This window comes from Rhinatrema bivittatum, chromosome 10 (assembly GCF_901001135.1).
Source record: "Rhinatrema bivittatum chromosome 10, aRhiBiv1.1, whole genome shotgun sequence".
NCBI lineage: Eukaryota > Metazoa > Chordata > Amphibia > Gymnophiona > Rhinatrematidae > Rhinatrema > Rhinatrema bivittatum.
In genome coordinates this window covers 127,889,170-127,916,298 of record NC_042624.1, presented here as the reverse complement: position 1 = coordinate 127,916,298, position 27,129 = coordinate 127,889,170, and the positions used below count along the sequence as shown (strand labels likewise).

General features: G+C 49.9%; 1 protein-coding gene across 2 annotated transcripts in view; it reads right to left on the bottom strand.

Moving 5' to 3' along the window:
- Positions 1 to 27,129, bottom strand: part of LOC115100023 (probable rRNA-processing protein EBP2) — a 47,428-nt gene that overhangs the window by 15,649 nt on the left and 4,650 nt on the right. For both annotated transcript variants that reach the window (XM_029618156.1, XM_029618157.1), the window contains exons 3-6: positions 22,368 to 22,451; positions 12,987 to 13,171; positions 2,382 to 2,505; positions 2,127 to 2,216 (exon numbers count right to left, since the gene is read on the bottom strand). In XM_029618156.1, coding sequence (XP_029474016.1) covers positions 2,127 to 2,216; positions 2,382 to 2,505; positions 12,987 to 13,171; positions 22,368 to 22,451 — 483 coding nt within the window. The remainder of the gene's footprint in view (positions 1 to 2,126; positions 2,217 to 2,381; positions 2,506 to 12,986; positions 13,172 to 22,367; positions 22,452 to 27,129) is intronic.

The window sequence follows — 27,129 nt, the reverse complement described above, 5'->3', positions numbered from 1 at the left end:
GAAAGGATGTTTAGGGATGTATGCATAGACATCCTTGGGGTCCAGAGAACACATCGAATCTCCCCATTGAATGAAGGGAAGAATGGTGCCCAACGAGGTCATTTTGAATTTCTCCTGATAAATGTACTGTTTTGAGATCCTGGAGGTCCAGAATGGGGTGTAGGCCTCCAAACGTCTTGGGAATTAGGAAATACTGAGAGTAAAATCCTTTGCCTCACTATGAGAGAGGAACTTCCTGTATAACTCTCTGGGCCAATAATTGCCGTATCTCCAGACATAAGTGGGGAAGGTACATGAAGTCAGATCAGTGGATTGAGGAAGCACTGATTGTCAGTTAAAATTGAGACCGTACCCATGCTGAACAATTTTCAGTACCCACAAGTCCTGGAATATTTGGTGCCAGATAAATTATTTCTTTCTAATTCTTCCCCCCACCGGATGGAGCATAGTCGGTACTGGTTTGATCAATAAAGAAAAAAGAGTGAATGGGGGTAACTGGGGTTAACTTGCTGGTGTGGCAGTTGCTACCCTTAACGCAACTCCATCATTGCTCTCTGCTTCAACGGCAGTGAGAAAAGGGGAATTGGATTCAGACAGCAACCAACAAGGGCCCCAAGGTTTACGGTTTTGGGAACAAAATAAATATGGGGGTAACTAGCTGATGTGGAGCTTACTACCCTTAATAACTAAGCCTGACACTTTTGATGCCACTCCAACATTGCTCTCTGCTTTCAAGGCAATGGTTAAAGGAAATTGGATTCATCAATAAATTGATTAAGACAGGTTACGTTAAACTGCGTGTACTACAAAGACTGAAACCACTATTAACTGTTGTGGACTTTCGTACAGTGTTACAAGGTCCAATATTCTCAAACCTAGACTACTGCAACTCCTTACTTCTAGGTCTTTCAGCAAGTCACTTAAAACCACTACAACTGCTTCAGATTGCCGCAGCAAGACTATTTATAGGATTTAAGAAATACAATCAAATAACACCCTCCTTGATGGCACTGCATTGGTTTCCAATACAATTCAGAATTTACTAGAAAGTAATAACTATAATATTTAACATCATTCATTCCCAGAGCCTCTAAAGCAGACCTGGAGGATTGTGCTTAAGGAGCTGGAGCTTGGTACCTTTCTCACAACTTCCTGCTGTGCCTTGCTCTCCTCAATTGTTCCTTTTCCCACCTCAACATTTATGTACACAAATCATTTACTCTGTGCTTAAAAGTCTTAAGCACACAAAACATAATTTGTGTTTCTTGTGTGTAGATTCTCCCCACCTCCAAATTATGCAAAAGGCTGAGTGCACATTTTAACTTGGGCTCGCATGCTCTTTTAACTTCCACTGCATTAGCATACCATTTGCTTACTTCATGGAAAGTAAAATATTTTTTATTGTATGTATTAAGAAACTGTGAGGTCGATACTCAGCTGCTATCCAACTCAAGATAGCTGGATAAACTTATCTGGGATATTCAGCAGCATGGCCGCACAGCTGAATATACCCAGATAAACTTAACCAGCTAACTTTAACTTAAGAGCTAACTTTAGACCTGCTGAATAGCAGATCTAACTTTTCCAGCTAAGTTAACCAAATAGCAGCTGAATATCACCACTTATCTGGCTAAGCTTCTTCCTGGAATGCCACGCAGGGCTGAATTTTAAAATAGCCTCACTTAGTTGGATAAGTTGTAACTTATATATCAGCCCTGCATGCTGAATTTCAGCACAATCTCAAAGCACAGCTTATTACATTGGCCCCTTTGTATCTCCTGACAATTTTGTCTTTCCTGAATTCTATTTCTTGCTCTTGTCACCTACTTAGGATGTTCTCAGTTAAAAAAAACAAAACAAATCACTATGGATCATGAAAGAAGTGTCAATGCTGGGTGAAACAAATGGTCCATGAAGCCCAGCACCCTGCCTCTAACATGCCTGACATAAAGATGTGCAGTGCTAATTGCCTGGGGTACAGATGGACCATAAGCAAAGCACGTCCAGCAGCACTGCCTGATACCTGGGGACACCCTGCATGGCGCGGCAGAGACTGCATGGACCATTGCTCCTTTTCTAGGTTTATCCCTTCAGAAGGCTCATGCTCCAGTTCTATTCCTTCCCACCTTTTTGCCATACTTCTTCAAGGCTCGCAACTGCTTGGCTTTCTCAGACTTCTCCATGGCCACCTGTTTGGCCTGAAGCTTTTGCCGAATCTAAGGAGAGAAAATTAAGGTGAAAATATAATAGCAAAATCTGTTAGATAAGCAAGAACAGAGGGAGAGGGAGATTCCCAAAGAACTACAGGAGAAAAGGGGAACGAGAGAAGAGGAAAAAGAAAGAGAAAGGGTTTGTTACATGACTGGGAAGCAGCCACATACTTTTTGCATGTGTTGGTCTGTCTTTGCCATTTCTGCAAAGTAATCTTCTGGGCGCTTTGTAGGTATTCGAAGTCGGTGGAGTCGAGGTAAAGCCTGCAGCACAGTAGCTTGAGCTTGGTGATAACTGAGAAAGATTTAAAAAGAAAACAAACCTTGTTAAACTCTCTGAAGCTTAACTCCATATTTACAACTTGTAAGAAATCAAAACACTAAAACTGCACTCAGTTGGGATAGTGGGGAGTGCATTCCACTACCACATCCTGATTCCTGATATATTGTGCTACCAATTTCCTGCAACGACACCCTAAACATACACTCTACTACCAAACCTATGCTATCACTCTCATGCATACATTGCACTGCCAATCCCTCACATTAAGCTACGGCATCCAGCACTAGCACCCCAATCACACACTCTACTACCAAACCTGCGCTATCACTCTCATGCATACACTGCCAATCCCTCACATTAAGCTACGGCATCCAGCACTAGCACCCCAATCACACACTCTACTACCAAACCTATGCTATCACTCTCATGCATACATTGCACTGCCAATCCCTCACATTAAGCTACGGCATCCAGCACTAGCACCCCAATCACACACTCTACTACCAAACCTATGCTATCACTCTCATGCATACATTGCACTGCCAATCCCTCACATTAAGCTACGGCATCCAGCACTAGCACCCCAATCACACACTCTACTACCAAACCTATGCTATCACTCTCATGCATACATTGCACTGCCAATCCCTCACATTAAGCTACGGCATCCAGCACTAGCACCCCAATCACACACTCTACTACCAAACCTATGCTATCACTCTCATGCATACATTGCACTGCCAATCCCTCACATTAAGCTACGGCATCCAGCACTAGCACCCCAATCACACACTCTACTACCAAACCTATGCTATCACTCTCATGCATACATTGCACTGCCAATCCCTCACATTAAGCTACGGCATCCAGCACTAGCACCCCAATCACACACTCTACTACCAAACCTATGCTATCACTCTCATGCATACATTGCACTGCCAATCCCTCACATTAAGCTACAGCATCCAGCACTAGCACCCCAATCACACACGCCACTACGAGTACCCTGTGCTATTGCGCCTGTAAATACATCAAATTATCAATGCTCCATGCTAACATTCCTGCTTTGCTACTGCCCCATGCTAATACCTTTGATTTACCTGCTACTACCTAATGCTTTACACAAGCAGTTCTGTTCATTTATTGAATACTTGGGAGCAACCAAACCATAATAGAATGTAAACATGCTCCAGAGAGCAGTGATAAGAACAGGAATGAGGGCCTAGGTATGGAAACAAATACATTCATCTACCCGGTTCCCAGCTGGGACTAAGAGGGGCAATGACAAAGCAGACTTGCAAAAAGCGGTGCTATGACTGTGTCAAGATCAACCAAAGTACAATGGCAGCAGTGTGTTTGGTTCAGTCTCAGATATAATATGCTGTTACCTAGCACCTGGAACAGGTTCATGGCTACAGTTCCCTTCTAAGGACAAAAAGCAGGAGTCATCTTGGTGGGCAACTGGAAGATATCCTTAAATACAGCAGGGGCAATCAGACATACTGCAAGCCAAATGGTCTTTATCTGCTGACATCAAATATATTGCTATGAATGCCCACATTTCTACATTCAATGCCCCACTGATATATTACACTACCAGTGCACTGCATCAACACCAGATAACGAGTCCCTTGCATCAATGGCAAGCATATAATTACTCTATCAATGATCTATACCAACACTACCCATGTCCTCCACATATCTTTTACAGCTTACATCTCACATATACATTGCACTACCAATCCACCGCACCAATCCCAAACATACATTCTCCTACCACTGCCCAGCTGATATATTTTCTACTATGAGCTGAAAAAACGCCACCACACATAGTTTCCACTGCCAATCTCATACGCCTATGCCCTCATGTCTACTTCTCACTCAGTCTGGGCAGGCCGCATAGCCTCTTTTTCCCTCTCAGTATGGATGAGCTGCACCAGTCTCCCCTGCCTTCTAGTGGTATGAAATGGGTTAATTCAGCTTACCCTTCTTTCTTGTATAAGAACATAAGAAATGCCATACTAGGTCAGACCAAGGGTCCATCGAGCCCAGCATCCTGTTTCCAACAGTGGCCAATCCAAGTCATAAGTATCTGGCAAGTACCCAAACATTAAGACAGATCACAATCTACTATTGCTTATTAATTACCATTATAGCAGTTTATGAATTTAACTTCTAGGAATTTATCCAAACCTTAATTAAACACTAACTACTGAAACCACATCCCCTGGCAATGAATTCCAGAGTTTAACTATGCGCTGAGTGAAAAAGAATTTTCTTCAATTTGTTTTAAATGAGCTACTTGCTAACTTCATGGAGTGCTCCCTGGTCCTTCTATTATCTGAGAGAGTAAATAACCGATTTACATTAACTTGTTCAAGTCCTTTCATGATTTTGTAGACTTCTATCATATCTCCCCCTCAGTTGTCTCTTCTCAAACTGAACAGCCCTAAAAGAAAATTATTCCTTACCTGCTAATTTTCGTTCCTGTAGTACCATGGATCAGTCCAGACAGTGGGTTATGTCCCCAATCCAGCAGATGGAGTCAGCCAAAGCTTTGAGGGGGCGTCACCAGGAGTGCTACTACCCCCTCTGCAGGAGTTCAGTATCGAGAATATCCAAGCCCGAGTAAAAACAAGCACCCCCATATTGGATCAAGTTTAATGAACGGCAACAATCAGCCGTAGAACCCTTCCCACCAACTGGTGGGGGGACAAAAGGTCAGCGTGTCAACCCCAAAACAGAACTGTGACAAAACAGGGAAGAACCGAGCAATCATGAGAGACAGAAAATACTACCGTCCCGTATGAGAAAAACCCCGTCGAGCAGGAATAGGACCCAAATGCGGTGGGCGTCTGGACTGATCCATGGTACTACAGGAACGAAAATTAGCAGGTAAGGAATAATTTTCTTTTCCCTGTACGTACCTGGATCAGTCCAGACAGTGGGATGTACCCAAGCGTCCCTAAACCGGGTGGGGTCCTGCGAGACCCGCTCGTAGAACCTGCTCACCAAAGTGTCCAAAGACCGAGGAAGCGAGGTGAAGACGATAGTGTCTGGAGAACGTGTGTAACGACTTCCAGGTGGCTGCCCTACAGATTTCTTGAGAGGAGACCGAGCGGGTCTCCGCCCAAGAGGCCGCCTGAGAGCGTGTAGAATGCGCAACAATACCGGGCGGGGGAGTCCGTCCCACCCCAATGTAGGAAGCGGCAATGCCAGCCTTCAACCATCTGGCAATGGTCGTCTTCGTGGCCTGAGCTCCCTTCCGAGGGCCGGACCAGAGGACGAAGAGATGGTCAGAAGTCCGGAAATCATTCGTAGCCTCCAGATAGAGGTGCAGGGTGCGCTTGACGTCCAGAAGCCGGAGAGACCTCGGTTCCGAGGAGGAGAAGGAAGGGAGCTCCACCGTCTGATTCACATGGAACGCGGACACCACCTTCGGGAGAAAGGAGGGAACAGTGCGAATCGAAACCCCGGAGTCCGAGAACCGGAGGTAGGGTTCCCTGCACGACAGGGCCTGCAGCTCCGAGATGCGCCGAGCGGAGCAGATAGCCACCAGAAACACCGTCTTGAGAGTGAGATCCTTGATCGTCGCATTCCGCAGTGGTTCAAACGGAGGTCCAGACATGGCCCGTAGCACCAGGTTGAGACTCCAGGAAGGACAAGGATTCCGCACCGGAGGCCGCATGTGTTTGACCCCTTTGAGAAAACGGAGAATATCCGGGTGTTGTAGCCGGGATCCCCCGTCCCGCAGGAGCGAGCCAAGGGCGGCCACCTGAACCCGGAGAGAGTTGTATGCAAGCCCCTTGTCCACCCCTGCTTGCAGGAACTGAAGTATCTGAGGAACCGAAGCCTCAGCGGGACTCGTGTTCAGGCCGGCACACCACAGCTCGAACACCTTCCAGACTCGCACATAGGCTACCGACGTCGAAGTCTTCCGAGAACGCAGCAGTGTTGAGACTACCGCCTCCTGGTAGCCCCGGCGCCGGAGGCGGCGCCTCTCAAAAGCCAGGCCGCAAGACAGAAGAGTTCTGCCTGGTCGAAAAATACCGGGCCTTGGTGAAGGAGGCGGGGGAGATGTCCTAGACGGATGGGTCCGTCGATCACCAGTTGGATCAGGTCCGCAAACCAAGGTCGTCTTGGCCACTCCGGGGCGACGAAGATCACCGGTCCCTGGTGGACCTCTACGCGGCGGAGTAGTCTTCCCACCAGTGGCCACGGCGGGAACGCGTAAAGGAGCAGGTTGGCCGGCCACGGGAGTACGAGAGCGTCCACGCCCTCCGCTCCCCGCTCTCTCCGGCGGCTGAAGAACCGGGGAGCCTTGGTGTTTCGTGCGGACGCCATGAGGTCGAGGTGGGGGGATCCCCACCGCCGAACGAGCAGCTGCATCGCCTCGTCGGAGAGGGACCATTCCCCGGGGTCCAAAAACTGACGGCTGAGGTAATCGGCCTGGATGTTGTCCACGCCCGCGATGTGCGAGGCCGCCAGACGGGCCAGATGCCGCTCCGCCCACTGCATCAGCATCTCTGTTTCGAGCGCGACCTGCGGACTGCGGGTGCCGCCCTGCCGGTTGATATAGGCCACCGTTGTCGCATTGTCCGATAAGATCCTGACCTCCCGGTTCTGGAGGAGAGGCAGGAAGTGCTGGAGCGCTAATCTGACCGCTCTGGTCTCCAGTAGATTGATGGACCACTTTGATTCCTCCGAGGACCACGTTCCTTGCGTGGCGCTGCGGTCACAGACCGCTCCCCAGCCTACAAGACTGGCGTCGGTGGTTACCACGACCCAATTTGGCAGATCGAGAGACACGCCGCGGGCCAAATTCTCCGGATTCATCCACCAGGTCAGACTGTTTCTGGCAAACAGCGGTAGGGGAAGGAGCACCTGGTAGTCCTGCGAAAGCGGCTTCCAGCGGGATAGAAGCGCTCTCTGTAGAGGCCTGAGGTGCGCAAATGCCCAAGGGACCATGTCGATGGTGGAACCCATCACCCCTAGGAGCTGCAGGTAGTCCCAGGAGGTGGGAACCGATAACGCAGAAAACCGTTGTATGTGTTCCCGTAGAGCTTGCGCCTTGTCCTGGCGTAGAAAGACCGCGCCCACACGGGTGTCGAAGGTCACCCCCAGGAAATCCAAGCGCTGCGAGGGCACCAGGGAGCTCTTGGAAAAGTTCACCACCCATCCTAGGGACTGCAGAAACTCTATGACTCTGGCCACCGCCTCCTGTCCATGCCGAAAAGACTTCGCTCGAATGAGCCAATCGTCCAGGTAAGGATGAACTAGGATCCCCTCCTTCCGCAAGGCAGCCGCTACCACCACCATGATCTTGGTGAAAGTGCGCGGAGCCGTTGCCAGCCCGAACGGGAGAGCCACAAACTGGAAATGTTGATCCAGGATCTTGAACCGTAGCAGACAATGATGCTCCCGGCGAATGGGGATGTGGAGGTAGGCCTCCGTCAGGTCCAAGGAGGCCAGGAATTCCCCCCGATGCACCGCCGCGATCACGGACCGCAGCGTTTCCATGCGGAACCGAACCACCCGAAGTGATTTGTTGACTTCTTTCAAGTCCAGAATGGGCCGGTAGGAACCGTCCTTCTTTGGCACCACGAAGTAGATGGAATAATGGCCCGAGCCCACCTCTCCGAAGGGCACGGGCGCAATGGCGCCTATCTCCCAAAGTCTGTCCAGGGTCAACTGCACCGCCTGTCGCTTGGTGTCCGAGCCGCAAGGGGAGAATATGAACCGTCCCTTTGGAGCGCGTACAAACTCCAACGCGTAACCTTGTCCGATGGTGTCCAAGACCCACTGATCCGAGGTGATTCGCGCCCACTCCTCGTAGAAGAACGCCAGTCGCCCCCCGATCCTGGGGACGGCGGAGTGGGCGAGCTGAACATCATTGCGAGGACTTGGGCGGAGGTTGTCCAGCTGCGGGGGCGGGACGCGCGGGGCGGCGCCCGCGAAAGGAGCGAGACCAGGGCTGAGACCTGGGGGCAGAGGGCCTGGTTGCCGCCGGTCTGTAGTTCCGGTAGCGCCGTTGCGCCCTGGCTCTGGTCCGAGAGGACGGAAAAGTCCTGGTGGAACGATACCTGTCCTCCGGCAGGCGATGAACCGCATTTTCCCCCAGCGTCTTGATGATTTGATCCAAATCCTCCCCGAACAGGAACTTGCCCCTGAAGGGCAGGGAGCCCAGGCTCGACTTGGAGGATGTGTCCGCCGCCCAGTTGCGGAGCCATAGAAGGCGCCGTGCCGCTACCACCGAGGCCATGGAGCGGGCGAGGACCCGAAACAGGTCATAGGAGGCGTCAGCGCCATAAGCAACCGCCGCTTCCAGTCTATCCGCCTGGGCGGCCTCCCCAGCCGGTAGGACCTGAGAGGTGAGCAGTTGTTGAACCCAGAGAAGGCTGGCCCGCTGAACCAGCGAGCTACACATCACCGCCCGCAAGCCTACCGCGGAGACCTCGAAGACCCGCTTGAGGAAGACCTCCAACTTGCGATCTTGTGCGTCTCGTAAGGCCGCACCCCCTGTCACTGGGATGGTTGTCCTCTTCGTGACCGCTGTCACCGCGGAGTCCACTTTCGGTACCTTGATGAGATCGAGAAAATCGTCCGGCAGTGGGTAGAGCCTCTCCATGGTCCGGCTGCCCTTGAAGGAAGCTTCCGGGGCATCCCACTCCCCGGTGAGAAGCTGGAGGAAAGAATCATGAATGGGAAAAGCCCGAGCCCTCGGCCTCCGGGCTGCCAAGACCGGATCCCCCTTCCTAGAGGAAGTGACCACAGCGGGCGCTACGGGCGCGGGCGGCTCCGGTGGTGGATCGAGGTCCAACTCCTTAATAACCTGTGGCAGGAGGTCCTCCAGCTCTTCCCTCTGGAACAGACGCAGCGTGTGCGGATCATCACCTTCTGAAGTGGAGTCCCCTTGACCCGGGTCTGCCGGATCCGATCCAGGGGAACCTGGTCCTGTGCCCGCAGTCCCCGAGCTTCCCGGGAGCCGGGCGCGAGCGGGAGGGAGGGGGGCCCCCACACCCGCCGGAGCGGGGGGGGCCGGGGGAGGCAGAGGGGCCCCCGCAGGTAGGGAGGGCCGCGGTATCTTGTGTGGAGGAGGCCCCGTGGGAGGCTCAAGGCTCTGCAGATATGCCGTGTGCAGCAAAAGTATAAACTCTGGGGAAAACCCCTGTCTCCCGGAGGGGGGCTCCGAGGGGGGGGCCCCCGGTGGGACTGTCTCCGGGTCCGATTCGGGGAGTAAATGTGGCGGGGACTCCCCCTCATCCCCGGTCCCAAGCGCCGTCTGTTCCCCTTCAGGGGGTGCAGAGTGTAAAATGGCCGCCGTTCCCGCCAGGAATGGGGGAGGGGCCGGCCCCCGCCGCCCGGGCAGACCTGCTAAGCGGGGGAAATCGATGAGGGGCCGCGAGGTGCCCTCCCCCCCGGGGAGACACCTCGCACAAATGCCCTCCCTCGAGATCCGCGAGCCCAGCTCGCCGCAAGCAGAGCAGCGCTCTGGCCGCGGCATCGGGGCTGAGCAGGAAAAACAGGCCCGGCAGAATAAACCACCCGGCAGAGCCTCGGGGGGGGCCGAGAACGGGAGCGCCGCTGCGGGAGGGGGCCCAGACGGCCTGCACAACCCGAAAGGAAGAAAAACGGCACCGCGGGGGGGCCTCCTGGCCGCGCGACCCGCCGACGACGCTCTCCCTGCCTGCCTCTGCAGCCCACGAGGAGCCGCGAAGATGGCCGCGGGCAAGGGAGAGAAAACGCGGAGGGGCCGGTCCTAATGTCCTCCGCGAGCCCCTCCGTCGAAGATCAGCTGCAAGCAAGGAGAAAAGTAAAGGCAAAACAACACTTACCTACCCCGCTCGCAAGGAGAGAAGAAGAAGAGAGAGCAAGACAAACACCGAGGGAAGCCACGCCTCCCAATTAGAGCCTTCTAAACTTTTTTTTTTTTTTTTTTTTAAACAAACTTGATCCAAAAAGAAGTAGGCAGAGAGAAAAGCAAATCAGAGAAGAAATACAAGAACTGCCTGAGGTAATCGGGAGCAACCCGGATTCACTACTCGCATCTGCTGGAGTCAGAAGATACTGAACTCCTGCAGAGGGGGTAGTAGCACTCCTGGTGACGCCCCCTCAAAGCTTTGGCTGACTCCATCTGCTGGATTGGGGACATAACCCACTGTCTGGACTGATCCAGGTACGTACAGGGAACTTTAACCTTTCCTCATAGGGGAGCTGTTCCATCCCCTTTATCATTTTGGTTGCCCTTCTCTGCACTTTCTCCAGTGCAGCTATATCTTTTTTGAGATGCAGCGACCAGAATTGTACACAGTACTCAAGGTGCAGTCTTACCATGAAGCGATACAGAAGCATTATGACATTTTCCGTTTAATTCACCTTTCTCTTTCTAATAATTCCTAACATTGTTTGCTTTTTTGACTGCCGCAGCACACTGGGCTGATGATTTCAATGTGTTATCCACTATGATGCCTAGATCTTTTTCCTGGATGGTAGCTCATAATATGGAACCTACATTATGTAACTACAGCAATGGTTATTGTTCCTTATATGCATCACTTTGCACTTGGCCACGTTAAACTTCATCTGCCATTTGGAAGCCCAATCTTCCAGTCTCACAAGATCCTCCTGCAATTCATCACGATCCGCTTGAGATTTAATTATTCTGCATAATAAGTGTCATCCGCAAATATGATCACCTCACTCATCGTACCCCTTTGCAGATCATTTATAAATATATTGAAAAGCACTGGTCCAAGTACAGATCCCTGAGGCACTCCACTGTTTACTTTTTAGCACTGTGAAAACTGACCATTTAATCCTACTCTCTGTTTCCTGTCTTTTCTTTTATTGTTTTTAATTTAAATTTTTATTATGCACGTTACAAGTAAACAACATTAAGATATAACAGGAATGGATTCACATTATCGGAGCCGCAAACACCGTTTCCTGTCTTTTAACCAACTTGCAATCCACAAAAGGACAGCTCCTCCTATCCCATGACTTTTTAGTTTTTTTTAGAAGCCTCTCATGAGGGACTTTGTCAAATGCCTTCACCTTTGTCCACATGTTTATTCACCCCTTCAAAACAATGTAGGAGATTTGTGAGGCAAGACTTCCCTTGGGTAAATCCATGCTGGCTGTGTCCCATCAAACCATGACTATCTAAATGTTTTGTGATTTTATTCTTTATAATAGTTTCCACGATTTTTCTCGGCACTGAAGTCAGGCTCACCAGTCTGTAGTTTCCTGGATCACCCCTGGAGCCCTTTTTAAATATTGGGGTTACTTTGGCCATCTTCCAATCTTCAGGTACATTAGAAGATTTTAATGATAGTAAAAATTTGTAACCTAATAGTTCTGAAATTTCATTTTTTAGTTCTTTCAGAACTAAATCTCCAGTCCACATCTTCCAGTTTCACCGTGATTTGTTTCAGTTGATCAGAATCATCAGCCATAAAAACCTTCTCCAGAAGGGGTATCTCCCCAACATCCTCTTCAGTAAACACCGAAGCAAAGAAATCATTTAATCTTTCCGCGATGGCCTTATCTTCTCTAAGTGCCCCTTTAACCCCTCGATCATCTAACGGACCAACCCACTCCCTTGTAGGCTTTCTGCTTCGGATATATTTTTTAAAGTTTTTATCCTAAGTTTTCACCTCCATGGCCAACTTCTTTTCAAATTCTCTCTTAGCCTGTCTTATCAATGTCTTACACTTAACTTGCCAATGTTTATGCTTTATCCTATTTTCTTCTGAAGGATCCTTCTTCCAGTTTTTGAAAGAAGATCTTTTGGCTAAAATAGCTTCTTTCACCTCCCCCTTTAACCATGCCGGTAATCGTTTTGCCTTCCTTCCACCTTTCTTAATGTCTGGAATACATCTGGTCTGTGCTTCTAGGATGGTATTTTTTTTAAACAATGTCCATGCCTGTTGCACATTTTTTACCTTTGTAGCTGCTCTTTTCAGTTTTTTCCCAACTATTTTTCTCATTTTATTACAGTTTCCATTTTCAAAGTTTAGTGCTAGAGCCATGGATTTACATACCTTCCCCCTTCCAATCATTAATTCAAATTTGATCATATTATGATCACTATTGCCACACGGCCCCAACACTATTACCTCTCTCAAAAAATACTGTGTTCCATTCAGAATTAAATCTAAAATTGCTCCCTCATCAGTTCCTGATGAGGTTTTGCTCCATAAAACTGACTTTTATTCCATCCAGGAACTTTCTCTCTCTAGCATGCCCTGATGTTTCACTTACCCAGTCAACATTGGGGTAATTGGAGTCTCACATTATTACTGCACTATTGGAATTAGGAGAGCCTGTCAGTCTATTTACTATTTGAGCATTTCCCAGGAAATTGTAACCCTGGTTTGGCCTCTGTTGGAAACAGGATGCTGGGCTTGATGGACCCTTGGTCTGACCCAGTATGGCAGGTTCTTATGTTCTGTGACAGTCCCCTCCCTTTAGTGTCCTAGTCTGAAACTCACAAGCTTATCTCTCTCTGGAAGTCATCTTCTGCATCCATTTTGGACTTTTCTGTCATAGGAGCTTGGCCCTGTGAGTGCCCTACCAAGACTGGTGCTAACAACGGTGTCAGACTAGTGGTCACATCTAATCTTTCCACCCATGCCAGGTCTCTCTTCAGTTCAGTTAGACACAGGTGCAGGCCTTCCTATAAAAAGAAAAAACAATCAGCATTCTGAGGAATGGCTTTCACCCTGTTCTTCAGTAACTTCGGAGTGGGACCTAAGTGATTTTAAATAAATAAAAATGATACCACACAATTCTATGTCGTTCCTCCCATCAGTCTGTCTCTCTCTCTGTACATATAAGACCAATATTGGACAAAACGTGGAGTAGTCTAGTGGTTAAAAGTACTGGGCAGAGGACCAAGAGAAGACAGAGTTCAAATCTTGCTTCACAGATGCTCCTCGTGACCTTGGCAAGTCAGTTCACGCTCTCTGAAGGATTTACAGAATTTGGACCTACAGCTTGTGCCTTACTGAATTGCTTGCCATTTGAAGAACAATAAGAAACAGAAAAAAATATCCACTTCTTTTAAAAAGACATGTGAAAAAATACATTCCGCATGGCCAGAAGCATTTTAGATCTACAGATGAACTTTGAACCCAGTAATTCAACACTGTACTACACTGCTCAAGGAATAGATTCATTTTCAAACTCTCCAGAGATCGGACTCGTTCCCTGAGAGTCAGGAGCTCTTTGCACCGAGTGCACACATACAATCTCTCACTGGCAGGTAAAAAATCATACATGTGACACTCAATGCAAAAGACTGGAAAGCCTGCCTCTTGCTGCTGGACTGCTGCCTTCATCTTAGTTTTATTGAGTTCCTCGTTAAGTTTAGGATACTAAGGGAGTTGGAATGAGAGTACTTTAAATTTACAGGTGAATATTCTAGTTAATCAGCTAATGTCCTACAAGGGGATGATCAAACTTTCAATAATGGCTGGTACAATAGTATGATTTAGATAAGACCCTGATTGATTTTTAATGAGAAAGTGTCTCGTGCCTAAAAATTAAGGGTTGAGTGGGTGGGAAAGACAGACACTAGAATGAACTATCTCTGGCTTGCTTATTACCTCAGACACACACAAACTCTAAATAATATATCCCTCTATTTCACCTTTCACGAAACATTTATAAGTCCAAAAATTTCTGAAACTGGGGCTGTGGAAGTCAATCCCTGGATCGCTCGCGGTGACCTCTGGACTCCTCTCCTGGGGGATGCTGGGAGCAGTATGCAGATGAGCCTTCCGGTCCTCCTCTTGCACACTTTTTACCTTTGTAGCTGCTCCTTTCAGTTTTTTTCTTACAATTTTTCTCATTTTATCAAAGTTTTCCTTTTGAAAGTTTAGCACTAGAGCCATGGATTTGCTTACGGTCCCCCCTTCCAGTCATTAATTCAAATTTGATCATATTATGATCACTATTGTCAAGTGGCCCCACCACCGTTCCTGGACCAATTGCTCCATAAAAATGTCATTTATTCCATCCAGGAACTTTATAACTCTAGCATGTACCGATGATACATTTACCCAGTCAATATTGGGGTAATTGAAGTCTCCCATTATTACTGCACTACCAATTTGGTTAGCTTCCCTAATTTCTCTTAGCATTTCACTATCAGTCTCACCATCTTGACCAGGTGGACGGTAGTATACCCCTATCACTATAGTCTTGCCCGACACACAAGGGATTTCTACCCATAAAGATTCAATTGTGCATTTAGTCTCATGCAGGATGTTTATCCTGTTGGACTCTATGCCATCCCGGACATAAAGCGCCACACCTCCTCCTGGGTGCTCCTCTCTGTCATTGCGATATAATTTGTACCCCGGTATAGCACTGTCCCATTGGTTGTCCTCTTTCCACCATGTCTCTGAGATGCCAATTAAGTCTATGTCATCATTCACTGCTATACATTCTAATTCTCCCATCTTACTTCTTAGACTTCTGGCATTAGCATACAAACATTTCAAAGTTTGTTTTTTGTTTGTATTTTCATTCTGCTTTTTAATTGATAGGGATAAGTTAGAATTTTTAGCTCAGGTGAGTTTTTAGTTACAGGCACTTGGACTACTTTTCTTAGTATTGGAACCTCACTGTCGGGATGCCCTAATTCTAATGCATCATTAGTATCCTTTGAAGATAACTCTCTCCGAACCATGCGCTGCTGAGCGACTGTCGGCTTTCCCCTTTGTTCTAGTTTAAAAGCTGCTCTATCTCCTTTTTAAAGGTTAGCGCCAGCAGTCTGGTTCCACCCTGGTTAAGGTGGAGCCCATCCCTTCAGAAGAGACTCCCCCTTCCCCAAAAGGTTCCCCAGTTCCTAACAAAACTGTTGTTTAAGGATAGACTCCAATTGTCTATCATTCGCATCCTTTAAGGCTGCTCCTCCCTCCACTAGGATAGTTGTTCGCTTAGAGACAGCGCAGACCAGTGCATCCACTTTAGGGAAACGCAAACGGTCTCTCACAACTGGATCCAGCGGATATAGAGCGTCTAATGCCCGGCCCCCTTTAAAACTTGCTTGTGGGGCATCCCATTCCAAGTCAATCAACTCCTGGATGGCTTCCAGTACTGGGAAGTAGCAAGAGGCTTTTCGCAAGGAAATCAGAATGGGATTCTTCTTTGGTTCCATCATAGATTCCGCTCCAGGAGCTCCCAGCGTTTTCAGGGTTTGGGAGAGCAATTCATCTCTATGAAAGAACTGTAACATGGTTCAATTTGCTTCTCATCCTAGGGGAATTTACCCTTCTTCCAAGGGATCTTGGAGATATGAAACAGACCTTCAGATACTTGAAAGGTTTTAATGATGCACAATCGACAAACTTTTCCATGGGAAAGAAATCAGTAGAAAAGAAAATTATTACTTACCTGCTAATTTTCGTTCCTGTAGTACCATGGATCAGTCCAGACAGTGGGTTATGTCCCCAATCCAGCAGATGGAGTCAGTACAAGCTTTGAGGGGGCGTATCCATATATACTACTACCCCCTCTGCAGGAGTTCAGTATCGAGTATATCAAAGCCAGAGTAGAAACCCCCGAAGGATCAAGTTTGTGGAAACAGATAATGAAAACAATTGTAACCGCAACAAGTAACTGCAAACATCCTACCAACTTGTAGGGAGCTGTGAAAAACAGCGAAAAGAAACGACTGTGAAGGCACAGAACACTGCGAGCAAGAAGTAGCGCAGAGCTGAGCAGGATCAAGAACCCAAACGCGGTGGGCGTCTGGACTGATCCATGGTACTACAGGAACGAAAATTAGCAGGTAAGTAATAATTTTCTTTTCCCTGTACGTACCTGGATCAGTCCAGACAGTGGGAGGTACCCAAGCTTCCCTAAATCGGGTGGGGTCCTGCGAGGCCTGCTCGGAGAACCTGCTCGCCAAAGTGTCCAGAGACCGAAGAGGCGAGGTGCAGACGATAGTGCCTCGAGAACGTGTGTAACGATTTCCAGGTGGCTGCCCTACAAATTTCCTGCGAGGATACCGAGCGAACCTCCGCCCAGGAAGCCGCCTGAGAACGTGTAGAATGCGCTACGATTCCGGGTGGGGGAGTCCGACCCGCCCCAATGTAGGAAGCAGCAATGCCGGCCTTCAGCCATCTGGCAATGGTAGTCTTCAAGGCCTGAGACCCCTTCTTAGGACCGGCCCAGAGTACGAAGAGATAGTCAGAGGTCCGGAACTCATTTGTAGCCTCCAGATAGAGGCGCAGAGTGCGCTTGACATTCAAGAGACGGAGAGACTTCGGCTCTGAGGAAGAGAAGGACGGCAACTCCACCGTCTGGTTCACATGGAATGCAGAAACCACCTTCGGAAGGAAGGAGGGAACGGTGCGAAGCGAAACTCCAGAGTTGGAGAAACGGAGATAGGGCTCTCTACACGACAGAGCCTGCAGCTCCGAGATGCGTCGAGCGGAACAGATGGCCACAAGAAATACAGTCTTGAGAGTGAGATCCTTTATCGTTGCGCTGCGCAGTGGCTCGAACGGTGGTCCCGACAGGGAGCGAAGCACAAGGTTAAGACTCCAGGAGGGACAAGGGTCCCGTAACGGAGGACGCATATGCTTGACACCCTTGAGAAAACGAGCAATGTCAGGATACTGTAGAAGAGAGCCCCCATCGCTCAACAGCGAGCCAAGGGCGGCCACCTGAACCCGTAGTGAAGTATAGGCGAGCCCTTTTTCCACCCCCGCCTATAGAAACTGAAGGATCTGAGGTACAGAAGCCTTAGCGGGTCTCGTGGCCTGGCTGGTACACCACAGCTCGAACACCTTCCAGACTCGAACATAGGCCGCCGACGTCGATGTCTTTCGTGCCCGCAATAGCGTGGATACTACCGCCTCCGAGTAGCCCCAACGCCGGAGGCGGCGCCTCTCAAAAGCCAGGCCGCAAGACAGAAGAGTTCTGCCTGCTCGAAAAATACCGGGCCCTGATGTAGGAGCTGGGGGAGGTGCCCCAGCCTGATTGGCCCGTCGATCACCAGCTGTAGCAGGTCCGCAAACCAGGGTCGCCTGGGCCATTCTGGGGCGACGAAAACCACGGTCCCCTGATGGCTTTCTATTCTGCGGAGCATCCTGCCCACCAGGGCCATGGTGGAAAACCGTAGAGCAGAAGATGTGGCGGCCACGGGAGGACCAGGGCATCCACTCCCTCCGCGCCGCGCTCTCTCTGGCGACTGAAGAAGCGTGGAGCCTTGGCGTTGAGAGCGGACGCCATCAGATCCAAGTGGGGGGCCCCCCACCGATGGATGAGAAGTTGCATCGCTTTGTCGGAGAGAGACCACTCTCCGGGGTCCAGCAGTTGACTACTGAGGAAGTCCGCCTGGACGTTGTCCACACCGGCGATGTGCGAGGCCGCTAGACGGACGAGATGACGCTCCGCCCATTGCATCAGCAGCGCCGCATCGAGCGCGACCTGCGGGCTGCGCGTGCCTCCTTGTCGGTTGATGTAGGCCACGGTGGTAGCGTTGTCCGATAGGATTCTGACTTCCCGGTTCCGAAGAAGCGGGAGGAAATGTCGCAGAGCTAGCTGGACCGCTCTGGTTTCCAGACGGTTGATTGACCACTTCGCCTCCACCGTGGACCACGTCCCCTGCGTGGCGCTTCTATCGCAGACTGCACCCCAGCCTGCTAGACTGGCATCGGTGGTCACCACCACCCAATTTGGCAGATCGAGGGACACGCCACGGGCCAGGTTCGGCGGATCCAACCACCAGCCCAGACTGTCCCTGGCATTCTGCGGGAGCGGGAGAATCATCTGGTAGTCCTGCGATACTGGTTTCCAACGGGAGAGGAGCGCCCACTGTAAGGTCCTGAGGTGCGCGAAAGCCCAAGGTACAAGGTCGATGGTGGACCCCATCACTCCCAGGAGTTGCAGGTAGTCCCAGGAGGTGGGCTCTGGTAACGCAGAGAACCGTCGTGTGTGATCCCGCAAGGATTGAGCTTTGTCCTGGCGCAGAAAAACTTTGCCCAGTAGGGTGTCGAAGGTCGCCCCCAAAAAAACCCAAGCATTGCGAGGGCATGAGGGAGCTCTTGGAGAAGTTCACTACCCATCCCAGGGAATGTAGAAACCGTACTACTCGAGTCACCGCTGAGCGTCCATGATCGAATGACTTCGCCCGGAGGAGCCAATCGTCCAGATAAGGATGCACCAGGATGCCCTCCTTCCGGAGAGCTGCCGCCACGACTACCATGATCTTGGTGAAGGTGCGCGGCGCCGTCGCCAATCCGAACGGGAGAGCCGTGAACTGAAAATGCTGGTCCAGAATTTTGAAACGAAGGAAACGGTGGTGGTCCGGGCGGATGGGAATGTGCAGGTGGGCCTCCGTTAAGTCCAGGGAGGCGAGGAACTCCCCCCGATGCACCGCCACAATAACTGACCGGAGCGTTTCCATGCGGAACCGAACGACTCGAAGGGATTTGTTGACTTCCTTGAGGTCTAGGATAGGCCGGAGGAACCGTCCTTCTTTGGTACGACGAAATAGATGGAATAGTGGCCCGAGCCCACCTCTCCGAAGGGCACGGGCGCAATAGCGCCTATCTCCCGGAGTCTGTCCAGAGTCAGCTGCACCGCTCCTCTCTTGAGGTCCGAGCCCACAGGGGGAAAAGATGAACCTTCCCTGCGGGGGGCGGACAAATTCCAATGCGTAGCCGTGTTTTTATGGTATCCAGGACCCACTGGTCCGAGGTGATCCGTGCCCACTCCGCGTAGAAATACGTTAGTCGGTCCCCAATCCTGGGGACAGGGGAAGTGGGCGAGACTGGCATCATTGTGAAGACTTGGTATAGGGGTTCCCGGTTCCGGGAGTAGTGCGTGCGGGCCGACGCCCACGAAAGGAGCGCGACCAGGGCGAGACCTGGGGGCGGATGACCGGGAGCCCGCCTGTCTGTATCCCCTGTAGCGCCGTTGCGCTCTGGCTCTGGTCCGAGAAGAAGAAAATGCTCTGGATGGTCGAAACCTATCCTCCGGCAGCCGATGAACAGCGTTCTCCCCCAGGGACTTGATGATCTGGTCCAAATCCTCCCCGAAGGGAAACTTGCCCCTGAAGGGAAGAGAGCCCAGACTCGACTTAGAGGACGTATCAGCCGCCCAATTGCATAGCCACAGTAGTTCGTCGTGCTGCCACTACCGAAACCATGGATCTTGCGAGGACCCGAAAAAGGTCGTACGAGGCGTCCGCCCCATACGCCACTGCGGCTTCTAGCCGATCTGCCTGGGCAGCCTCATCGGACGGCAGGTTCTGAGACGTGAGGAGTTGTTGCACCCAAAGGAGACTAGCCCGCTGGGGCAAGCGAACTGCACATCACCGCCCGCATACCCAGAGCGGAGACCTCAAAAACCCGCTTAAGGAAAACTTCCAACTTACGATCCTGTGTGTCTGCAACGCCGCACCTCCCGTCACTGGGATAGTCGTCCTCTTCGTGACCGCCGACACTGCGGAATCCACCTTCGGGACCTTGATGAGGTCCAGAAAATCTTCGGGGAGCGGGGTACAGCTTTTTCCATAGCCCGGCTGCTCTTCAGGGAGGCCTCCGGGGTTTCCCATTCCCTGGTGAGAAGTTGTAAAAACGAGTCATGAATGGGAAAAGCCCGAGCCCTCGGCCGGAGTGCCGCCAGGACAGGATCTCCCTTCCTTGAAGAAGTGACGACAGCGGGAGCTACTGGGGCAGGCGGGTCTGGTGGCGGGTCCCAAATCTAATTCTTGGATGATCTGCGGGATGAGGTCGTCCAGCTCTTCCCTCTGGAAGAGGCGTAGGGTACGCGGATCATCCCCCTCCTGCGTGCCGTCCCCTTGTCCCCCGTCCGGGAGGTCAAGTCCATGTCCCGCTGGGTCTGGCACTGCCCCCACTGCCGCGGGCGTGGATCAGACCCGGTAGGAAGGCGGGAGGCCCCCACTCCCGGAGGGTCAGGGGGGGCCGGCGTTGAGGGCGACATCCGAGGGATCTTAGGAGGGGGGGGTCCCACAGGTGCTTCCAGCCCCTGCAGATAAGCGGTATGCATGAGCAGGATAAACTCCGGAGAGAACCCCGGCTTGCTCGGGTGCGCTTCGGGGGCGGCGTGGTTCCTGCTCCCTGGCTCTGGGTGCTTGGTTCCTGCACCAAAATCGGGGAACACCCCCCGCTGGTAGAGTCCTCCAGGGATCCGTTCCCCCTCGTGGCCTGCGCCTCAGGGCACTCAGAATGTAAAATGGCCGCCGTTCCCGCCAAAAATGGCGGAGTGGCGGCCCGCGCCGCCCGGGCAAAAGGAAATCAGTCAGGGACTGTGAGGTACCTTCCCCCCCCGGGAAGGCATCGTGCACAGATGCCCTCCCGGGAAATCCGGGACCCTGGGTCTCCGCAGGCCGCACAGCGGGACGGCCGCGGCATCGGAATCGCTTGTAGGAGAAAAGAAAAAGCCACGGGGGGGGCCACGCGCACAAAAGTGCCACTGCGGGGGGGCCCGGTCGGCCTGCACTGTCCGCTGTCTGAAAATAGAGGAGGGTGCCGCGGGGGGGGCCTTCCCGGCCACACGACCCCCACCCCAGACATCTTCCCCTAAATGGCTCAGCAGCCCATGAGGAGCTGTAAAATGGCCGCGGGTGAGGGAGTAAAGAGCGAAGAGGCCGGCTCCACCGGCTTTCGCGGGCACCGGGGGCTGAGCTGTGAAGGAAAAAACTACAAAGGAAAACAAAACTTACCCCTGGCTGCAACGAGAAATAAACAGCAAGGCCGCAGAGAAGAGACAAGGAAGATAGCCACTCCCAGAAGTTGAAAGAACTCTGCCTTTTTTTTTTTTTTTTTTTTTTTTTTTTAAACTTACTACAAACTTGATAACAAACTTGATCCACAGAAAAAGACAACAACAACCCATAATCAAGCAAGAAAGTGAAGAAAAAAGGAAAAGGAGGGGAAAGCCTGATTCCCCTACTCGCATCTGCTGGAGTCAGAAGATACTGAACTCCTGCAGAGGGGGGGTAGTAGTATATATGGTTACGGCCCCTCAAAGCTTGTACTGACTCCATCTGCTGGATTGGGGACATAACCCACTGTCTGGACTGATCCAGGTACGTACAGGGACTAGGGGTCACGTCATGAAACTCCAGGGAAGATGACTCCGAACCAAAGTCAGGAAATATTTCTTCATAGAGGACAACTCAGAACCAACATCAAGAAATATTCTCACAGAGAGGGTGGTGGATGCCTGGAACGCCCTTCCGGAAGAGGTGGTGAAGACAATGACAGTGAAAGAATCAAAGGGGCATGGGATAAACACTGTGGATCCTCAAGGCTAGAAGGATGGAAATGAAGAAAAGAGTGCATGGGGGTAACTTGCTGGTATGGCATTTACTACCCTTAACAAAAAGCCTTCATACTGTTTGATGCAACTCCATCATTGCTTTCTACTTCAATGGCAGGAAGAAAAGAGGGAAAGGGGAATTAGATTCAGACAACAACCAACAAGGATATTGAATGTTACGGTCTGGGAAAACAAATTAGCAGGATGGGTAACTTGCTGATGTTGTTGTACTACCCTGAAACTTTTGATGCAACTCCCAACATTATTCTCTGCTTCAATGGCAAGAGCTGATGGGGATTTGGGACTTAAACAGCAACCAACAAGGGACCCTGAATGATGGTCTGGGAGTGACTTGTTTAGCACTGCAATACTACCTTAAGCTTGCTGGGGGCAGACTGGATGGACTGTTTGGTCTTTTCTGCTATTATTTCTATGTTACCTATGCTGAAATATATACATACAATAAATAATACACTAACACTAAGAGGACAAACAGCTCCCATTTACTCTGTATTATACATGTCTGCTGAACAATATAAAACTTTTTCCCTCCCACTGCAGCTTACCACACTGTTTACAGTGCCTTTTTTCCTTCCATTATGATATTCAGGCCTGGCTTTAATTTTCCTTTGGAAAAAAGCATCTTGAAGCTGTATAGGAAAAAATAAAACATAGGAGATTCAAAATTTCAAAGTAAATCTCTAAGCTCCTAAATCCTTATCCAATGAGAGATTCTCACATTCCTCAGATTTAGACCATTCCTCAGATTTAGAAGTTAAGCTAAGCTGCCAAACTGGCTTAGGTCAAAGATCCTTCTAACCCCAGCATCCTCATAAGAACATAAGAATTGCCATAATGGGTCAGAACCGAGGGTCCATCAAGCCCAATACCCTGTTTCTAACAGTGGCCAATCCAGGTCTCAAATATCTGGCAAGATCCCAAACCATAAATAGATCCCATGCTACCAATGCACAGTGATAAGCAGTGGCTGTTCTTAAGTCTACATGTTTAATAATAGTTATGAGCTTCTCCTCCAGGAACTTGACCAAACCTTTTCTAAACCACTGGGACATTAACTGCCTTAACTACGTCCTCGGGCCAATGAATTCCAGAGGCTTAATTGTGCACATAGGGGCGGATTTTAAAAGGGTTACGCGCGTAACCCTTTAAAATCTCTCCTGCGTATGCCGAGCCTATTTTGCATAGGCTCGGCAACGCGCGCAAGCCCCGAGATGCACTTATGTCCCGGGGCTTGGCCAGAGGCCTCCGAAGACCCACTCGGCCGGTGCACGCAACCTACAGCTGCCCAGAGGCAGGCGCAACTTAAATAAAGGTGGGGGGGGGGGGGGGTTGTGAAAGGAAAGTTCCCTCCAAGGCCACTCCAAATCGGAGCGGCCTCGGAGGGAACGGGGAAAGCCATCAGGGCTCCCCTAGGGGGTCTGCACCCCCTTGCGCGCTGACCCTGGATTTTATAACATGCGCGGTTGCGCGCGCATGTTATAAAATCAGGCGTAGATTTGTGCGCACTGGGTTGCACGCACAAATCTACACCCGCGCATAGGTTCGAAAATCTGGCCCTAAGTGAAAAAGGATTTTCTACTAATTGTTTTGAATACGCTACATACTAAAGTCAGGGAATACCCCTTAGACTTTGTATTTTATTAACATTTACCTGTTCTATTCCACTCATGATTTATAGACCTCTATCATATTCCTCCAGAACTATTTATTTCCCAAGCTGAACAGCCCTAACCCCTTTAGCCTTTTCATCCCCTTATCATTGTGGTCAGCCTTCTTTCACCTTTTTTGAGATACGGCGACCAGAACTGCACACAATACTCCAGGTGCAGCCTCACAATGGAGAGATATAGATGCATTTTGACATTTGCTTTTTTATTTTTCATTCCATTCCTAAAAATATGTTCGCTTTTTGACCGCCACTGCATGCTGAGCTGATTTAAAAAATGTGTCCACTAGGATGCCCAGATCTTTTTCCTGGGTGGTGATTCTTATGGTTAAATCTTTTTATTGAATTTCATAAACATGAACATAATAGCAATAGGAACGGAATACAACTCGGGAACACTGGTGGACTCTGACCAGTGCCCCAATACTGCAAGAATATTCCCCAAAAAACACCCCAGTATAAAAGCCCCCCCCCCTCCCACAAGGCTGTGAAAGTTATAGCCCTCGAGAAGGTTCAGAGTGTGTCTCAGAAATGTCATTCAGAAGCACACTCCGAGCTTTGTGGGGCAGCGACGACTGAATATAAGGATTCCATATCCAGAGAAAGGTCTTGGCCTTTTTCGAAATATCCACTTGTTCAACGTAGTTTTTAAAAATGCACATGACATGCACTAAATTCTGCCATTGAGTAAGGGTAGGAGGTTCTTCATTCAGCCAATTTTGTAAAATAACCTTTTTACCCAGCAGGAGCACTTTACGTGATGTCCAGGGGGATGTGGATCATGATATGTTGGATGACTCCAATAGGGACTTGTGTTTCTCCCCTTTGGAAGAGGAAGAAATTTCACCTGATTTAGAACTGCATCAGACTCTGCTTCAGTTTTTTCACAAAGATGAATTGCTGAGTCTGTTGACTCAGACCCTGAAGACCCTCGATGTGGATGGGGGCGACGCTATGGGCTTGCAAAAGAAAGTTCCCATATTAGTCACCTTACGCAGAGCGCTCTGTTTCTTTTCCCTCCTGGATCCAATTCAAGAATTGATTGGCCTTGAAGGGAGTGCCCAGGAGGCAAGTTTTAAAGTGGGCATGCTTTAGCGAGTTTGTACCCCTTGGATCCGAAGGCAAGGGATCAGTTGCGATTCCCGAAGGTGGATGCCTTAGTTTGCACTGTTACTAAGAGAACCACCATTCCATTGGAAAGAGGGGCAGCTCTAAAATTTGCTCAGGCTAGGAGGATTGAGGCTATCCTTAAGCAGGCCTTTTTATTTATTTTTATATACCAACATTCGATCTGAGATATCACACCGGTTTACATTCAGGCACTGCAGGTATTTCCCTATCCCCAGAGAGCTTACAATCTAAGTTTTGTACCTGAGGCAATGGAGGGTAAAGTGACTTGCCCAAGGTCACAAGGCATGACAGCGGGACTGGAACCCTGGTCTCCTGGTTTGTAGCCCCCTGCTCTAACCCACTAGGCTATTCCTCCTCCCTAGAGGCCATGGCAATGAATTTGCAAATTGCTTCTTGCTGCTGCCTGGTGGCTCGGGCTGGTTTGCAGCTCTCTCAGGAGACACAAGGAGCAGGGTCCAATGGTGGATCGGTGATGGAACGGGGGCCGCATTCTTAGCTAATGAGGGCTGTAACTTGATGCAGATGGCTGCTAGAGGGGTGGCTTCTGTGACAGCAGCCAGACACCAATTGTGACTGTGAAATTGGTTGACCAACACTATTTCCAAATCCAGTCTCACAAGATTACCCTTTAAGGGTTTTCTTTTATTCAGCAACAAGTTGGAGAAAATGGTGAATAGCTGGAAGGAATCTAAGCTTCCTTACTGGAGGATAAGAAGGAGCATCACTCCTGTTGAGGTGAAGGGCCACTCCGGGGATTCCCATCGGATTGGTTCTTACAGAGGAGCAGCCATTCAAAGGTTTTTTCCCTTCAGAAGATCTCAGTCCTTTTGGCCTAGAAAGTCTCGAAAGAATGCAGGCTCCAGGTTTGGAGCTCCTACACCTTCATTGATTCGAAGGAGATAGGCGGACATCTATCTCTTTTATCAAAGGTGGGTCCTGAATACAATGGACCAGTGGGTCCTGGAAGTGGTGAGGGACAGATATGCTCTGGAATTTCACCAAATTCCTCCAGATGCTTTTATGGTCTCTCCATGCAACTCTCTACAGAAGAGAGTGACAGTGGAGACTACATTAAAGTGGCTGTTGGATTTGAAGGTCGTAATTCCTGTTCCCAGATTGCTATTCCATTTATTTTGTCATTCCCAAGAAAGAGGGGTCTTTTCGTCCCATCCTGGATCTCAAAGGATTCAATTGAAATTTGCGTGTGACTCATTTCTGAATGGAAACTCTACATTCCGTAATAATGGCAGTACAAACAGGGGAATTTTTCACATCGCTCAGTCTGAGGGAGACATATCTACATATTCCTATTGGCCGGGATTATTGTTTCCCGTGCTTTCTTGTTCTGAGACATCGTTATCAATTTCAGACTCTGCCCTTTGGGCTGGCTACTGCACCCAGGACCTTCTCCAAGGTAGTGGTGGTGGTAGCGGCGTCTCTGTGCATTCTAGTCAATCTGCATCTAGTCAAAAGTGCAGAAGAGAGTTGTTTGGCTTCTCACAAGGTAATCTCTTGTTTCACGAACTAGGCTGGGTGGTGAACTTTGCCAAGAGCAGCTTACAGATATCTCCGATGCTACAGTATCTCAGCATGTGATTCAATATGGAGCAGAACAAAGTGTTTCTGCTACAGATTCAAATTCAGAAGTTAATTACAAAGTTCAGACCCTGAGAAGGACTATTTGCCTGACAGTGTGGTCTTATCTGTAAGTCCTGGGGTTGATGGCAGCCAAGTTGAACGTTGTCTCCTGGGCAAGGGTGCATATGCGGCCCTCTTCACTGCACGTTACTCTCCCAGTGGAATCCGCGGTCTCAGGAGTACATGGTGAGATTCCACTTGCCATTAGAGGTGAGCATCCAGTTGCAATGGTGGTTACAAGCAGATCATCTCAGGAAGGGGATTTCCTTAAGACATCAGACTGGTTCTGTGTTGGGAGGCTCACTGTCAAGAGTTGGCGGCGCAAAGTCGCTGTGTGCCAAGGAGTGACAATGGCACATCAATAAGTTAGAAGCGAATGCAGTTAATCGACAATACCACAATGGTGGCCTACATCAATCATCAAGGTGGAACCAGAAACCAATAGGTGTTGGTGGAGGTAGATGCACTCATGGTGTGGGCAGAACAACATCTCCAGGACATATCCGCCTCCCACATTGCTGGGAAGGACAATGTACGGGCCGACTTTCTCAGCAGGCAAGAGTGGTAAATGCAGATGAAGGTTTTCAACTCCTAGTGTCACTCTGGAGTCGCCCTTATCTGGATTGGCTGACGACCTCCGGCAACACAAAGATACAAATGTACAAAGGGGAACAAAATAAGAGTGTTCCAGGACTACTCTGCTGCTGTATCAGAGCTGCGCAAGGGATTTACGCCAATCTGTTCTACACTGCACAATCAGAGCATAAAATTTTCTTTGATGTTCCCAGCCCGATTAAAAATCTGGCACGCAGAGAAAGTTCACCAATTTGAGTCGCCAGACACAGCCCAGGCTTTCATGGATAAAATAGGAC